Source organism: Helobdella robusta, assembly GCF_000326865.2.
Source record: "Helobdella robusta unplaced genomic scaffold HELROscaffold_48, whole genome shotgun sequence".
Taxonomy (NCBI): domain Eukaryota; kingdom Metazoa; phylum Annelida; class Clitellata; order Rhynchobdellida; family Glossiphoniidae; genus Helobdella; species Helobdella robusta.
The window spans coordinates 62,829-81,306 of NW_008705215.1; the positions used below are offsets into that span (position 1 = coordinate 62,829).

General features: G+C 30.0%; 5 protein-coding genes across 5 annotated transcripts; 1 reads left to right on the forward strand and 4 right to left on the reverse strand.

Moving 5' to 3' along the window:
• Positions 1–4,574: 4,574 nt before the first annotated feature.
• On the reverse strand, positions 4,575–5,557 carry HELRODRAFT_137441 (hypothetical protein; the record flags this gene model as incomplete). The annotated part of the gene is made up of 2 exons (XM_009026535.1): positions 4,575–4,693; positions 5,455–5,557. Coding segments are annotated over 2 exons (222 nt in total), but the record flags the coding sequence as incomplete, so codon positions are not given.
• A 1,983-nt stretch (positions 5,558–7,540) lies between these two features.
• On the forward strand, positions 7,541–7,759 carry HELRODRAFT_85872 (hypothetical protein; the record flags this gene model as incomplete). The annotated part of the gene is made up of 1 exon (XM_009026527.1): positions 7,541–7,759. A coding segment is annotated over one exon (219 nt), but the record flags the coding sequence as incomplete, so codon positions are not given.
• Positions 7,760–8,925: 1,166 nt separating this feature from the next.
• On the reverse strand, positions 8,926–9,619 carry HELRODRAFT_178428 (hypothetical protein; the record flags this gene model as incomplete). Its single annotated transcript, XM_009026536.1, has 2 exons — positions 8,926–9,221; positions 9,583–9,619. The coding sequence occupies 2 exons, from the start codon at positions 9,617–9,619 to the stop codon at positions 8,926–8,928; spliced, it is 333 nt and encodes a 110-aa protein (XP_009024784.1).
• A 4,596-nt stretch (positions 9,620–14,215) lies between these two features.
• Positions 14,216–14,696, reverse strand: HELRODRAFT_178429 (hypothetical protein; the record flags this gene model as incomplete). The annotated part of the gene is made up of 2 exons (XM_009026537.1): positions 14,216–14,322; positions 14,441–14,696. The coding sequence occupies 2 exons, from the start codon at positions 14,694–14,696 to the stop codon at positions 14,216–14,218; spliced, it is 363 nt and encodes a 120-aa protein (XP_009024785.1).
• Positions 14,697–16,558: 1,862 nt separating this feature from the next.
• HELRODRAFT_147677 (hypothetical protein) lies at positions 16,559–16,741 on the reverse strand (the record flags this gene model as incomplete). Its single annotated transcript, XM_009026538.1, has 1 exon — positions 16,559–16,741. A coding segment is annotated over one exon (183 nt), but the record flags the coding sequence as incomplete, so codon positions are not given.
• Positions 16,742–18,478: the final 1,737 nt, after the last annotated feature.

The following is an 18,478-nucleotide window of genomic DNA, read 5'->3' on the forward strand; positions in this document are numbered from 1 at the left end:
TATACGATTGGCTGCTTCAAAATATGAACAGCCAATAAGGAAAGAGTCAGAAGTTATGTTAGTGGAATGTTGGAAGCTTCATTGGTGAACAACTAACTTTGAAACTTTAATAAAGAAGAAGATGATAACAATAATAACAATAATAATACTAATACTAATAATAATAATAATAATAATAATAATAATAATAATAATAATAACAATAAAAATTACACAAGATAAAATAATAAAAATAATAATAGTAATAATAACAATGACAACCATCAGAGATAAATACACCATCATAAATATAGTGCAAATAAATATATGTTATTAAACTGGATATTCACGTCTGTCCACTTATAATATAAAATAATATAAAATAATATAAATATTACAATATAATAATAATAATGATAATAATGATAATAATAATAATATAATTATTATTTTTATTATAAGTGCCATTGTTGATAACGATAACAGCAACAAAGAAACGCTAATATGCATCTATCTGATTAATTAATCATAAGATGGAGCAATGATAAATAGCAGTATACAAATTCTCGAGTATAGTAATAATAATAATAATAATAATAATAATATAATAATTGAAAATTTGTTAGAATAAATGGAATAATAATAGTATTAATAATAACAATAACAACAACAACAACAGTAATTATAATAATAGCAACAACAATAGTAATAATAATTATAACAATAAAATAATAACAATAACAACAACAACAATAATAATAATAAGAAGAAAAAGAATAATAAATAAAAGCAAGAAAACAAGCGGGCAAACTCATTCAAACCCCAAAAATCCCTTACTGGGTAGAATCTTTGATGCTATGAAGCCGACTTTTTAATGCAAATTAAGCAATTATTATAATTATAGGAATTTTAACAAATGAACCCAATATAGTTAGAAATTGGTGACCTAATGGTGACCTGAGTCTGAAGTTGCAGTGACCGTGTTCAAACGCACAGAGATCCCCACCCATCACGTGCAACGAGTGTGATGAGTTGATTCAAGCGTAAATTATAAATAATAATAATAATAATAATGAATGGTTTGTTAAATTATTTTAAAGTTTACATGATCACATTGAACTAAATAGACCATCAACCAGATAGTAATTATGTAAGGGATGTATTAAAAACTTATCTGTTTACCGGACATGTAAGTTAAATGAGTAAACATTGTTTAATTCGTGGTCAGTAATTTATGTAATTAATCAATTTAAGATGTTTGGATATTTAATTAATTTTAATTTAAATAGAAATATATAAAAATTAATTAAAAATTTAAGAAATATATCAATGATATGAACGGTCAGATACTAGAACATGAGATTAAGGTGGTGAAGACGATGATGAAGACGATGATAAGATGATGATGAAGATGATGATGAAGATGACGAAGACGATGACAAAGATGACGAAGACGATGATGAAGATGACAAAACTGATACGACCAGATTCATCAGGCACTAAAAAAAACCATCATGCTCGCTCATACACTCACACATGTTGAGATGTATTGATTGCATGGCTAACTACAGCTGTCTACAATCACGTATATATTAAAATATTTATAAATATGTTGTAAACATTACACTCATATATATACAGTATAATATATATATATATATATATATATTAGGGATGCACCGGATTCAGGTTTTTCAAATCCGGCCGGAGCCGGACTTGGCCGGATTTGAAATTCAAAAACCGGCCGGGGCCGAAGCCGGGGCCGGATTTTAGTTACCATTTTACATACGTTAGAAAAAATACTCACATTTACGGTTATCTACATGTTGAACATCAAAAAATAACACCAAGCAAATAGTTATTTAATTCCAATATATGAATAAGTTGTGTGATACGCCAAATTCTGTACACAAAGATCAGCTTATAATTTATGCATATTTGCATAACCCAAGTTAAAGCACAAAGAAAATTGTCCAGCTCAGCGCACAATTAGTGATGTTGTAATTATTTGTCATGTATACCTAGCCTAACCTTTAACATACCATGTTCTTAAATTATGTGCTTATGTATCTCTCTCTCTCTAAATATATATATATATATAGATATAGATATATATATATATATATATATATATATATATATATATATATATATATAATGTAACTATATGATCCGTCATGTGCAATTATCAATATATAGTATATACACGTGCACAAGTTCTTTTACACAAAGATCAGCTTATATATGCATAACCCATGTTATAGCATAAAGAAAATTGTCCAGCTCACTTCACAATTAGTGATGTTGTTATTATGTGTCATGTATGCCTTTAGCTTAGCCTTAGCCTTTAACTTATTGACATAAAATTAATTGAATTCAATAAAATTTTTTTTTCTATTTATAACATTTTCAAAAGTTGATAGACGCTTAAATCCGGCCGGATTTGAAAAAAAAGCCGGATTTTGGCCGGGGCCGGAACCGGGGCCGAACTTCGGTGCATCCCTAATATATATATATATATATATATATATATATATAGAGAGAGAGAGAGAGAGAGAGAGAAAAAGAAAGAGAGAGAGAAACGTTTTTAAAAATAATCTGCCCCAGGAATTGAAACTTTTACTTGAAAAGAGAATGCAGAAGGCTTATATACCATCATACATTGAATTCCTACAAAAACAGAAATCTCTGATAATGAAGAAGAAGAAGGGCCAAAAAAATACAAGCGAATAGGCATTTAATAAGAATAAAAACCAACATTTGTTAGAAGCTCTACTGCCGCCACCACCACCAACACCACCAATGAGACTGGTCCTCATCTTTTTATCAATCTTGTCAGAGCTCGAAACACGAGACAAATTCGATTCCGAACCGTGGAAAGAAGATGACGAGTCGTTGACCACCGAATCGTCTGCCTGCGAGTCGTCGCCAGCTAACGATGCCGATGATGAGGGAGCTGCTGGCGTCAGCTGCACGTGGAAAAGTGTGTTTGTTTGTATGTGTTCTGTGTGCGTGTTTGCATGTGTTTCTGTACCTGTGTGTTTGTTTGTATGCGTTTCTGTACGTGTGTTTGTTTGTATGTGTTTTTGTAGGTATGTGTGTGTGTTTGTATGTGTTTCTGTATGTTTGTGTGTTTGTTTGTATATGTGTGCTGTTTTTTTGGATGAGTTAGAGTGGAATATTTTTTATGACAATTGAACTATACGTGAAAAAGTATAATTGAACTTCTGTGAGAAAGTGTTTAATTGAATGAAGTGAATACCTAGAATATATAGATAGGCAGGCAGTGTGTATTGATTGTGTGTTTGCAAGATTAAAGTATTGATATAACATCTGGTCGTTTGCATCATGTGCAGTCATTAAATTTCAGTCGAAATCATGAAATGGAAATATATCAAATGGAAAGGAGACGAGTGTTCAGTGTGGAATTCTAGACTCTAAACAAACGAAACATTAGACAGGTGAAAATAACAGGAAAATAATTCCAACAAAAATAGGGCTGGCACTAAGGATGGAATAAACAACAGGAGTGACGATGACGAAGTGATTAGGATTACGATGAAAATGATTGTAGCAAAATGGACATTGATGATGATATGAAATATATAGAAATGGAAAAAAAATTGAGACAAGAAGAAGATGAACCAAACAGCAGAGATAATGATAACAAAGATGAAGATGACAATGATATGGTTATAGAGACAATGAAAATGATGACAATGATGATGAAGATGATGTGATTAAAAAGACAACAGCAATAAAAAGGATGATGAAGACGATGATGAAAATTATAAAGGTAATGGTAATAATGATGATGATAAATATGATGATGATGATGAATATGATGATGATGATGATGAATACGACGACGGTGATGATGAATACGATAATGATGATGATGATGATGATGAATACGACGACGATGATGATGATAAATACGATGATGATAATGATTGCCAACTAACATTAGAAGTACCTGGTGCATCTTCAACCACTACGATCTGACCCAGAATAATTTTTGTGAGGTGCCATTAACTAATTAATTAACTAACATAATTAGATGAACTAAATTGAATGAAAATATGTTAAACAGAAAATAAAACTTGAAACTAAAGTTAAATAGATCACATAACGTGAAAGAGAAGATTGAAAATACATTTTAACAAAAGTTAACAACAATAATGAAATCAGACTTTAGAAACTTGCATGTAAAAGTGTAAAAAAACCAAGAAAACAACAGCAAGTCAACTAACACGAATTACGAAAGATTTACTGGAATGAAAAAAAAGCTACAAAAGAACAACTAAGGGACCACAGATCAGAAAATCTAAAACGTATGCGACAACTACTAGCAAGAAAACATAATTAATAAATATTATATAACTATTTATCTATGGAGCAACAAGAAATTGAAAAGTAAAACAAACATCATACAAGAAAAAAATATGTAAACTGAAAGTTGGAAAGATGACTATACCTACACAATGACAATAAAGTGGTGATGGAAAATGATGCAGTGATGATGATTATGATGTGATGATGATGATGTGATGATGGTGCTGGTTGTGGGAAAATGGAAAAATCCACAAGCAAAAAACCTGTGATGCCCTGACAAATATGCCGTGGTTATCTTCACATGTAAAATAACTCTTCCCTTGCACTGTTCCATTGTTCTTTCCTTTCGGCTCGTCCAGCACGACACCAATCCACTTGCCTTGAGGAGTTGATCGTTTTATATTTTAATTATAAAAAATTTATTTGAAAAAATATTTTTATTTAAAAACTATATTATAATTAAACGTTTATTAAATGTTTGTTGACTGTATCAACAACATACCATTATGACTATCATGTTGTAATTATCAATACTTGCTGCATATAAATATAATTACACTTATCACTTTAATTTAATAAGTCGCTATGTGACTATGTGATTTGATTGGTGTTGTTGTGGTACTATTTAGGGAGTTTGCATCTGTCAAGTGTAATTTCTCTTGTCTACAGTATATATAATACATATAAAAATATACTAAACTAAAACTAATCTGCACAAAAATGCCACGGTTAATTAATTTACCGTGGCATTTTTGTGTAGACAAGCTAGCAAACTAACGTTCAGTTTCAAGCTATATGAGAAAAATAATAAAAGTATTGAATATTAATTTTTTTATGAAATATGAATAATAATTATAAGTTTGAAATATTTATTATTTGGCATAAATTTTGGGTTGGTTACTAGTTAAGCCCGTTCTATAACATCTGCTTCAACATCTAAAAATAGGTGGTCTGCTCTATCTAAACTTCTTCATAAGAAATCCTCTCACTCATCTTCTTCTGCTCAACAATTTCATGACTTTTTTGTAAATAAAAATACTTAACCCTTTTTAAGCCTTAAGGTCAGGGAATGATAGTTAAATGAAAGTTAGCTGACTTCAGACAAGTATTTATTGTATGTTTAATGAAAAAAATGTCAACCAGTTTGGAAGAGTGTGGACCCTATGAAAGCCACCGTCCCGATGTCATCCTTGCCAACCACCTTCACCCTCGTCCCTATCTTAATCGGTTTGTCCGACATCTGCGGTTCACTCTTCAGTTACGTTATTTACAAAATTATTAACATATAAATTAACAATTTATTAAAAATTTAATTTAATTAAATCAATGATTCGGATGTTAGTGGCGATCGATCAGCAACATAGATAATTATTTGGTTTAGAAATTTGGTTTACCAGCTGATGACTAACAAAACAATTATCGAGCTACAGACGATGTTTGCAATTTGATTTTTTAAAAAATGTTATGAAAAGCCATTTAAAATAATAAAAGTTAAGTTTATTTTTGAGACGAAATTTCTTTATTACCAACCATTTAAATAGAGATAGTTTATAATTTTGTAAATTATAGTATAATTTTGTATGCCATATTTGCATTAAACATTTCTTGCCTTTAATAAATTATTAAAAATCTAAACCTTTTTTTAACCTATTTCGGACCTGCTCATGGTACTGAAACAACCTTAATAAAAATTCATAATGAAATCTCTCTCTCTAGTGATAATATCAATTAATTTTACTCTTCTTTTTGACTTTTTTTTTGTTTTTGATAACGCTATTTTTATAATTTTCTAGAAACTAAAATACACCATGAAAAGCAGTGGTAGTAATTACTACTAACTAGTAGTTAAAAGTAGTTAATAACTATTCTATTTTGAATAGTTATTAACTACTAGTTTACTAATTTTAGTAGTTAGTAACTATTATAGTTAACTATTTTTTAACTACTTGAACATATTTTTCCTCAGAATTAATGTTTATCTTTTTAATTGCACATCCCTATGTTCTAATTTGTTTATTTGTTTCCGCGTCAACGTCATTTCTTTTTAAGCTTTTTTGTGTACGAGATGCAGATAATTTGCGTTTGATTAATTATTTAATATGAATACTCAAATTATTAAATTGTGCTTTATTGACGCCGTTTTAAAAAAAGACGACGATAAAAATTTTACTGCAAATTTTGTAAAAGCATTTTCTCTAGTAGCATTTAAAATATTATACTACAGAAGGTGACAGTGGCATAGAAGATATTTACGAAAATGACATACTATTAAAAACAAATATTACTGATTTAATGGAGATAGAACAAATTGATGCTGATGATTTTGATGATGTTCTTCTTTTATCCCCGCACAAACGATGTGGTAATCACAATTTGAATCTGGTAGCAAGTGTAGATGCTTTGAAAGCAAGAAAAAATCAGCAATACAAAAGACTATGATAGAACCATAGCATAGCACTGTCAAACTATGTTCATCGAAGTACTGTATATTGAATATTGTACAAGACATTACTGGCTCTACATTTATTAAACCAAATGTTACAAGGTGGTGTTCAGAATTTTATGCAGTAGAAAGAGTTGTTGACATAGGATTCGACAAAATTTGTAGTTGTCAGAAGCTTTATTTACAGAAAATAGATTTAGTTTTTTGAAGTTTTTTCTCCAAGCCATGAAAACGATAATAACTGCAATGGATATTATTCAGAGTGAAAATTCATACATAGGTCACATTGTACCAACAATCATTGGAATAGACAAAAAAATTCACGGTGTACAAATAAAGCTGTTCAACTTTTATTGCAAGCACTGACTGATAGTATAGAAAAAAGATTTGGGTAAATTTAAAAAAATGATGTGTATCAGTTTGCCTCTATGCTAATTCCACAATTTGAAACAAACTTTCTAACCTGTGAAAACAAAAAGAATACTCTTTAAAAGAAAATTATTTGCATATATGGAAAATTTACACAGAGAAATTGAACAATCAAGTAATAGTTTTTATAGTTGCAATTAATAAATAAATATTCAAATTACATTTGTTTATTAATGATTTAAAGTCACACATTGTTTGAAAAGGTTTTTTTGGTAAATAGTTATTTATTTATTTGCATCAGAAGCAAATTGCAAACCAATGAGTCCTGTACCTTCATCTTCTTAATAAAGCGAACCTTAGCAAATAAATGACAATTTGTATGATTACTTGGAAAATAATCAAAATTTTTCGGATCATGTGTTGGCTGATAAACTCAACAGTTACTTGGCTAACCCATCAAAGAATATTGAAAGTTTATTTTCATATCCATCAGTATGTGCAAGTTTCATTAAATTAAATTCAACATTACCTATCTCTGCAGTGGTTGTGCATCTTTTCAGTGTTGCTGGACAAATTCTAACTGATAAACGCTGTAGATTGTTTGATGATCATACCAATAAAATGATTTTTTGAGAGGTCATCTTAAACACACATTTAAAAAAAAACTTTCATTAAATAAATATATATGCTGGTTAATAAATTTACAAAAATTTTTCAGAAGGTTTTTTATAATAATGATAATGAAAAGTAGTTAAAAAAGTAGTTAACTATTATGAAGTAGTTAATAAATACTTTTCTTTAAAGTAGTTAAAAATTAGTTACTAACTATGTTATTAGTCAAGTAGTTAACTACAGTAGTTCACTACTTTTTTGGAATAGTTAGCCCATCACTGTTGAAAAGGAAACTCTCATGAAAATAACTACTGAGCAAAAATCTTCCTATCAGAAAACTCCGAAAAAATCTTTTCAAAAAATACCTCTTGACAAAAGCCTCTAGTCAGCATCACTCATACTAAATCTTTCCTAAAATATATCCACGACAAATTATTCCCTATAAAACTGTTAAAATGTTTGCATTATCTTTTTATGGTAGTATTTGAAGAAATAGGATATGCCGTGTTATTAGTTGTGTTATTTTGGCATTTTAGCTCAAATATACCTATTCACTTGAATCATTGAAATCTGACGTACTTACGTAGTATGTTCATTTTTTGCTAATTTATTGAACGTAATGAGTAATTCGAAATTTGAAACTCAGAAGAAAATTTAAGTTCTACTAAAATTTTTAATGTTTCTTATTTTAAAGACTTTCTCTATCAGAAGCAAGCACCAACGATGGAATCGGCTGGCGGGAACTTCACATCAGAGGTGGACATGGGTCCATTTTTACTGACCCAACCCAACCCAACCCATCACTTAACTCAACCCATCCCAACCCAACTCGCCTGAAAATGCAACTTTTCAACCCAACCCAACCCACGACCCATCTGCACGCAAACAGGCAAATTTTTACAAATGATATTTAAAAAGCAGAACTCAAAAATACAACATCATATGTGTAATAAAACACACTGGTGAAGTAATTACACTGCAAGTGTAATAAAATAACATGAAAATTAATTAAAAATTAAATGTTACTAATATTTTCCCACAACAACGTCAGAAACATCAAACTTTCCATATTTGGCACCTAACTCAACACAGCTCTGCATCAAATTGAGAAGCCCTTTATTTTCAACAGATTTGAATGAGTGGTAACCATCAACACAGAAAAAGATCTGTCTATGCTTCAACATCATTCATTCTTGAGGAGATGGTTGAATTTTTCGTTTCAAGCATTGCTGGATTTTCAACTGTGACTTTGGCAAGACTACAGCACAATGTTTAATATGTTCTTGCTGATTTTTAGTGCCAAAGTTTTTACCTGATGAATCTTTAAACTGATATACCTTATTGCACTTAATACAAGCACAATAGTAATTCACGGGAATTTCGCTTTCATCATTTTCCTTTTTTTGAAAAACCATGTGAAATTTCTGCCAGATTTCTGATTTTAAATTTGTGGGTGCTTTTAATATATACCACCCTGTTTTTTCTGGAAAGAATAAATATTTAAATACTTAAGTATGTTTAATCAATCAATTAAATTTATCTAATGAATGGGATTTCCAAACTTCAACAGCGCCCAACTAAAATTTGAAAAATAAACCATTTCTAGGTAGAAAAAAGAAAGAAAATGAAACATGAATATCAGGTAAATAAGTAAAATGAGCAATTGAGAAAAAATTCTGATGTTTGTAAAGTGTAACTGTAAAGACTGAAGAGATTTGAAATTATGAAAAATAACAATTAAATCTTTAAAAAAGGAATTAAAACATAAAAAATGTAAAAATGTTAATGTGAAATTTATTAGATTTTTTACTTTCGCAAACTTAGCAAATTTAAATCACACAAACCTCTCAAATGACGCTGAATTTCTTCTGATTCTGCCATACTTGTAAATAAAACTAATTTTCTCGATCGGAAAGAAGTTAGCTTTTGCTCAACTCAATAATCACAAAAAGAAAGTGGAAACGATAGACCAAAGATACAATGATATTACAGCGATATAGAATACACCGATTATTAACTAGTTAAAATGTTCGTTTAAGAATAAAAAAAAATACAGAAATAAATTATTTATAATAAAATTTGAAAATTTCAACCCAACCCACACAACTTTAAAAAATTTGGACCCAACCCAACCCAACCCATGGGTTAACCCAACCCATGTCCACCTCTGCTTCACATCGTGTTGCGGTCAGTTCAACTTAAATGACAAAAAATTCCACAATGGAACTGCAGCATAATTAATAGCAACATGGACTAGAACGTGAACAACAAAATAATCAACATGAGAACCAAACTACGGAAAACAAGAAAAAAAAATAAATATTTCCATGTACACACGAAAACACATACTTGCATATGTTCCATTATAGAAAAATATTTATAATATATAAATGTATGTACAAATTATATTTTCAAAATTGTAGTATTTTACTTTATTCAGAATTACACATCGAATTTTTTTACCTACCGTTAGACAAATATAATTATTTTCACCTGAACGAGCCAATTGACAAGAAAAGTGTGCACCGATGTTATTTGCATTGGATTTTATTAAAATTACAGGTTTTTTTTGTTGAATATTCGCTTTTAATTGTTAATTTTTATAAATAATATTGCAGTAGTTTACGTTAACACAGCATGTGTAATTATCGTAATATATCGTATAAAAGGTCAAAATTAAGTTTATTCCGTAACGTGTCTCTTCGTTTACATTACATTTGAAGGAACTTAAATATTAATTTATGACTGTTTTCAATGAGAGCACGTGTCTTCCGATTGTTAAATTGGCATATGATATTATATTATTCTGAAAATCTATAATTTGATTGACATTTATTACAGTTTTGAAAATGGTAATGTTTTGCACCAAACTGTAATCATTATTCTGAAATACAAACATGCCAGTATTTATGATTTTCTACTGATCACAAAACGAAGAAGACAGATTTTTTACTGAACACAAAACAAAGAAGAAAGATGGATAGATCTAGATTCTAGCTAGGTATGTTTTATAAGTTTTTGTTATGTGGCAATAACTATACACTTTTTCATGTACCTTTTGTTTAATAACCTCTGGTTGTTTTAGTTTATTTATGCGATGAATTAATTAAAAATTTTAAAAAGGATAAAATTCAGTTGAAACAGATGCAAATTTTATGTGAGTTCATTCTCGTCTTACAGTGATTTGGAAACATTTTTCAAAGCGATATTTTTGCATTCATGCACATAAAAACCCGTCTGTAATTTATTTGACGAATTGAGTGTTGGCAAGTTAATAAATTGCAGAAATTCTGATGTATTGGTCAGAAAATAACAACTGCACTACTGTTAATATTGATTCTAACAAATGTTGCAAGTTATCTAAAACACAAAAGCTGTTTTGCGATGTTCTGCAAAAATTAGTTTTGAAAGCTGTTGGTGTGAATTTAAATTTTGCACTTGAGTTTGCTGAAGCTATGTGCAACTTTCAATTCATAAAAATTGTATTCATCAGTAAACGCAGATTTTTGAAGTATTTGCATAATGAGAATCAGAAATTCAATCGTATAACCTAACCTAATAAAATAAACAACACGAATTTGCTAAATTAATATCCACTAGAAAATCCACATGCATCCAGCAAAATAACATTAAACATATCGACATATGTAAGATGTAATAATTTTTTCATATACTACGTGGTTTCCCGTAAATTTTTAACTTTAAATGCAAAAAAATATTCCGGCCATTTCACACAAAAAGGTTTCTTAGCTGTGACAGTTCAATAACATGAGTGTGTTTAAAATGAGGTATGAAAATTAAATGAACAACCACAAATTAGCGAATGGTTAGGGTTAGGGTTAGAATTTCATAATAAACTAGAAAAATAGAAAATATAATATATTGAAACCACCATATAGTCATTATGTATTACATTTCAATACAACCACATACTTCATTAAATTAACTTTCACGACAATTATCAATCAATGTAAAATTGTTTCTGCAACTCAACTAATAATTGAAGCGTTACTAATTGTCGTTTCATCGGCTTGATTATAGATTTCTAAACCTGTACGCCGGTCAGACGATTGCAGAAGCACTGCAGGCCACAAGGGCAGTTCAAGCTGCAGTTCAACAATAATAAAAATCCCTAAAAACATCCCATCAAGACAAGCCCAATCATGCACATGACATGAATAATAAATAAAAAGGAACAGAACAACTTCATACAAACAATTGGATGCAGAGTATGAGCACACAAAATTATTATTTATATTATTTTTGAAACAAAAGAATTTTTTAAGTACAAAACCGAACTTTGCAGGTTTATTAATTTAGACAAAAATGAATTATTTTCTTTGAATTGTTGGCAGACATGCTTGGCAATTCATTCATTTCAGAAAAAAAAACTAATTGGGCCGTTGGTTATAATAATTTATTGTTTTGTTTCGTGCAGCCTTCATTTTCCTTGCTTCTCTGAATCACGTCTTTATCGATTGTTCTTTAGATTTAATTGTTTCCTTAATGGGTAGCATCGTTCGATGGTGCCTCTTCGTGTAGGCTAAAATGAGGGGAGGAGTGTGTAAGTACCTATCTAGTTTTTTTATCTCTTAAACATTTTTTAGAAATAGCCACATTAGATACAAAAAATCAGTCTACAACGGTGCACTACATGTCAAAGTTTCTCAATCGTAGTTGATTAAAAACTGGAAATGTACACTGCCGGTGGTCGTTCTTTGATTGAATGGATTTATGATTATTTGAAAAGAATACATTTTTCGATAGAATTAGATGAGTGTTTACAGAGGCGGAACAAGGAGGAAGGTGCTGCAATGCACGTTTTACTACAAGGTGAGAGAAAAAACATTATTGAATGTTCTGTGTAAAATATAACTATAAAATAAACGGAAAACAAGAAAAAAATGACATTAACTAATGAATTTTGAAAATCATCTTGCCCTGAAACACTAATAAAATGGAATTACAAAAATCAGCTGAAAAGAAAGTCATCAATTTTACAATTTTGAAATCATTTTCTAACCGAAAAATTCTTGCCACACCACTGGGTGTTTATCAAAATATTTTAAAGACTGGCGTTCCACAGGGCAGAGTTTTAGGCCCCGTATTATTTATGGTTTGTGTTAATTGCATCTTTGAGGTGGTGAATGATGGAATCGGTTTTGTTAATTTGTATCTTTTTGCTGATGGTGCTAGACTTTATAGAAATATAAAATTTGTTGATCTTTTGTTTAAATGTACCTATAAAGTGGTTTTGTAAATAGAATATAAAATCGAATGTTGATAAATGTATTTTAATAAGATTTTGAGGTGATATTATGGCCACGGTTATTGTAAAGGTTTTAGAATTTTGCTATGGGATAATTGATTTTGGTTGTTCTCTTTGATGATTTCAATTAACAAAACATCTATTTAATTGTACAAATTAGATCCAGTCAATTTTCGGTGTAATTTTCAACAATTTCTTAATTTGATGAATTTTTTTTTCTTACCACTCTACAAAACATTAGCCTGTTACTCTCGGAGTATGCAGTTGGTGTGAGAGAGGTCAAAGATATGAAAAGGGCTAATGTGAAGACTGGTCAATAAAAACGCAAAAGCATTTATTTAGACGCACGCGGACGTTGTAAGTAAGACGAGGTGGAAGCTATGATTTTTTTTGTAAAATATACAATTTTTTTCTGATTATTTTTACAATTTTTATGATTTCGCTATCAAACGCAGTTTTGTTTAATAAATTTTCGCCAAACATTGTTGTTGTTAAAATTAGAAACAAAAATTCATAGCATTCAACGGAGGTATTGTTACATTTTTTAACCTCATCGCAAACATACATTTTCATTGTGGGTACCAACATTGGGTCCAACCAAGACCCCATTGGCCATGCCTTCAACACCTACACTTACAAAAGTTGTATAAAAATAACATTCAAAATGTATATACTCATCTGCTTTACACGACGAAACTTGGTCAAAAAGTTCTGCACGAATTACTTAAAAAAAGTTCATGCTACAGATAAAAGTTACAATATTCTTTGCTAACTATTTTTCGAATTCTGGTTTCAAATCAAAATTATAAAAAAATACAAATTCGGTTTATCAATTGTTAATTCGTACTACGCTCGCAGACTATATTGCATCCATTATTTTAGACGTAGATTTTATATGACATAATAATTTTTTTTAATATGTATTTCACTTTATTTGTTATTTAAAATGGACAACAACAGAACACAACATTTTGAAATTTAAAAATATTTTCAGAATATTTTATTTTAAAATGAACAGATTATATAGAATGATGCTGAGTGGATTTGATTAACCAATGAAACTGCATCTGATAATATGGCCACGTTGAACAAGATTTTCTCAAAAATTTTCGTAATGATTTGATTTTTAGTAAACTATTTTTTTTGGTATGAAATAAATGTAAGTTCATTAAAAAACTAAAACAAAAATAAGTTATCCCTTCGAATATTTAAAAATTAGAAGAACATTCTCCATTTTGTGCACTAGTATCACAGACAGTCACATCTTTCTCGATCTTGATCTCACAATTTTTTTTCGACGGTTTTCCAGGATTTTCTGCAGTGCGTAGAATTCATTGGTTGAGGAAGTTAATTCATTTCGTTGCGTCTCGAATCAATTTCTTTGCAGTTGGTGTTGTGTGTCGGATTTTTTATGAAATGTTGTTTTAGCAAACTCGCAAATTTATACGAGCTGCCACAGGTCTCACACAGGAAAGGTTTGTCCACCGAATGTTTTTTTAAATGGCTGTTGAGCATCGATCGATTGGCACAAGTGTACTCACATGTTGGACATTTGAGCTTTTCCCCAATTCCATGCTTCGTCAGCATGTGATATTTCATGTGATGGTTGGTGCAACCCAAAAATCCACATCCATCAGCCATGCACTGTTTTTGCAATCTTTTTTTTGTTACTATCAAATTTCCATCCATGAGTTATCCATGATTGTTTGGAAGTTGTTTATTTATAGAATAAAGAAAAGGACGACAAATTACTCAAAGGAAACGAAATTGGCATTGAATGGCCATTTCCCTGGTTTTATAGATTTGTTAACAAAGATATTTATGAAATTGCAAAGTATAGAAAGTCATTGTTTCCGAGCGATCCTTTGTTTATGAAGAAATTGTTAACTTTGGTGACTGTTGTAAAAAATTTCTTCTTTTTTTCGTAACTTTCGAAATTTCTTGCTATGAATTATTCATAATGTGTTGTTAGGAAATGTGTTGTTTATTTTTCAATAAACAGAACGACAAAATGCTCAAACAATTCCAGGAAGCAAAATTTTTAACTGAATTACACTTACCCGTTTTATATGGAATTCTTAACATAGCTCTTCTTGAAATTTCAAAGTATAGATAGCCATTGTTATCGAGCGATTCTTTGTTATAAAAAAAATTTACTTTGGTGATCATTATAAACTTATGTGTAAATATATCAAAGTATAAACTTTGTAAATGTTTTTATAAATATTATCAATGGTGGATTTAGAGGGAATGCGGAGATAGTAGGGGCAGATGGGGCATTGGTCCCGCTGTTGTGAGCAGTTTTTAAATTGAATTCAAAAAAAGAACCGTTTTATATATCAATTCGACTAAAGAAAGTTGGCAGCCACACTACCACAAATTTTTGATCCCAGTGGCTATTTTCGCCCTTGTCAAAATTTATATGTTTTCAAAATTTTGGCCCCCCGTCAAAGTTGTCTAGATTTTTTATCATTAATTACAACGAAATTGTTAGTAATGAATTTTTAATATTTTTTTCAAACTAATAAAAGTTAAAAGGCAGAAAATATTACACCGAACTTGTACGCTGATATCTCTAATTTTTATCATAGAAGTAATTTCATTAAAATTATTTCAACATGTCTTACACTAATGTTTATTTAAATTAATTATTCTGGTTATAAAAAAATACCGGTTGCTTTCTAAGGGATTAGAATTTGTTTGAAAAAGTTAATTTAAATACTGAATATTTTATGAGAAATGCACGTGCAAAATATTTTAATCAATGTTCTCCAATATTAGTAGTCGGTCATTTGGGGTTTTTTATTACTGGACAAAACATTTTAAAAATTTCAGCGCTTATAAATTTAAAAATTTCTGAATTTGTAAATTTTTTTAACGTAATTCTGTATTCAAAAATTAGAGAAACACTCTCCATTTTGTGCACTGGTGCTTATAATATTACATAATATTACATGACCTTATATTGATACCATACTATAATATCGCCTAACCTTGAAATAAACTGCTGACAACGCCGAGATAACATCCAATAAATTTCGAAAAATTAGATGAACGACGCATGTTTATGTTTCTTATTATTTTTAAAATTTAAATTTATTTATAGTGATTATTTATTAATTGCAAAGTATTTTCAACTAAAATAAAACGTTAGATGTCAGTTTAATTTATGAAAACTTCAATTACTGAATATTTTATGAGAAATGCTCGTACAAAATATTTTAATCAACGTTTTCCAATAATAGTAGTCGGTCACTCGGGGTTTTTTATTACAGGACAAAACATTTTTTAAAATTTCAGCGCTTAATAATTTAAAAATTTTTGAATTTGTAAAATTTTTTAACGTAATTCTGCATTCAAAAATTAGAGAAACACTCTCCATTTTGTGCACTAGTATCACAGACAGTCTAAATCTTTCTCGATCTTGATCTCACAAATTTTTTTTCGACGATTTTCTAGGATTCTTTGCAGTGCGTGGAGTTCATTGGTTGAGAAAATTAATTCGTCTTCGTTGCGTCTCGAATCAATTTTTTTGCAGTTGGTGTTGTGTGTCGGATTTTTTTAAAATGTTTCTTTAGCAAACTCGCAAATTTATACGAGCTGCCACAGGTCTCACACAGGAAAGGTTTGTCCACCGAATGTTTCTTTAAATGACTGTTGAGCATCGATCGACTGGCACAAGTGTACTCACATGTTGGACATTTGAGCTTTTCCCCAACCCCATATTTCATGTGATGGTTGGTGCAACCCAAAAATCCACATCCATCAGCCATGCACTGTTTTTGCAATCTTTTTTTCGTTACTACCAAATTTCCTAGTGATGAGTTATTCATGATTGTTTGGAAGTTGTTTATTTATAGAATAAAGAAAAGGACGACAAAATACTCAAAGGAAACGAAATTGGCAATGAATGGCCATTTCCCTGGTTATATAGATTTATTAACATAGATATTTATGAAATTGCAAAGTATAGAAAGTCATTGTTTTCGAGCGACTCGTTGTTTACGAAGAAATTTTTTAACTTTGGTTATCATTGTAAAATTCTTGTAAATGTTTCATAGTGAAACGTTGTAAAAGTTTTGAACAATTTAATCAAACATTCTTTCAGACGTTATTATGATCAGTGACGTTGATATATTTTGATCATATCGTTATAAATCAAGGTGCTTATAATATTACATGGCCTTATATTGATACGATACTATAATATCGCCTAATGGATGGATGGATGAATGGATGGATGGATGGATGGATAGATAGATATATATTTAAAATATTCTTTTGATTAGTTTAATCAATTTTTTTTTGTGAATTTGTGTTTGAATCAATAATCAGTTGTTTGTTTGAACAGTACAATTTTTAGACTTGTAAATACCATGGCTCTTAAATCAAATTAGGATTTTTTCGCCTGAATTTTTTTATGATGCTCCTCATGTCGTTTATTTTATGATTAAAATCCATGATCAACTGTCATTAATAAAGGTTTTGATGAAGATGACATCGATTTCAAGCTATTTTGATGAAAAAATATTAAAGGAAGAAATACCGACAGCATACCTTATACTTCTTTTTGTTCTTTATGTTCTTCCACATTTAATCATTCTACTTAAAATATTATAATCTATTTAATTTTTTTAATTTGTCAACAAAATTTTTCTTTATTAATGTTGTTACTAAACATTCAAACTATATTAGGAGATTTTTGTATTATGCAGATGCAACGTCATCATCAATCATTTTAACATTTATGATAGTTGAATTCTTCTTCTTCATATTAACAACGTCATCATGTTTAGCATTCTTCGTTGTAGTGGCAGTCGTTGAAATTCAACATATGGTTTAGCAAAACGTTCATTACCCTCGCTATCGAATCAACATGTATAAGAGTACCAGTGACTTAGTTCATACCCTCAAAATTAGTTTAGTAAAAATATGTATAAGAGGTTGTAGTAATCGTAGTATTAAAAGAACTTAAACCGGCAAAAATGGTAGTAATAGTAGTAGTAGTAGTAGTATTAACTAACAATAGTAGTAGTAGTAAAAGTTGTAGTCGCAGTAACAGTAGTAGTGGTAGTGGTTTTTGTAGCAAATGTTATTGCAGTTGCGGTGGTTTCACTAGTGTAACAGCAATAGTATTAGTTATTGTTGCGGGGATTTGTTTAATAAATGAGCAACAGTTTCTCTGAATGCAATCCTGAACTTTTTGGAGGTGCAGTTGTATACCATTGGGTTAATACAGGAGCTCACGTAGGCCAGGCAGTACCAAAACACAGTCACTACTCTATAAAAGTTGCTAGTCGGTTCGTCGTCGAAGTAAGCAATCAGCAAGTGAATGTCAATCGGTAGCCAGAGATGGCGAACGAAGCGACGGCTAAAATTAGCAAACGACTGTTTTGTTTCATGCGCCGAGTTTGGTGAATATTTCTTTGAGCAGTGGTGGCGTGTGTTGTCTGTCGGTTTGTTTTCATCTG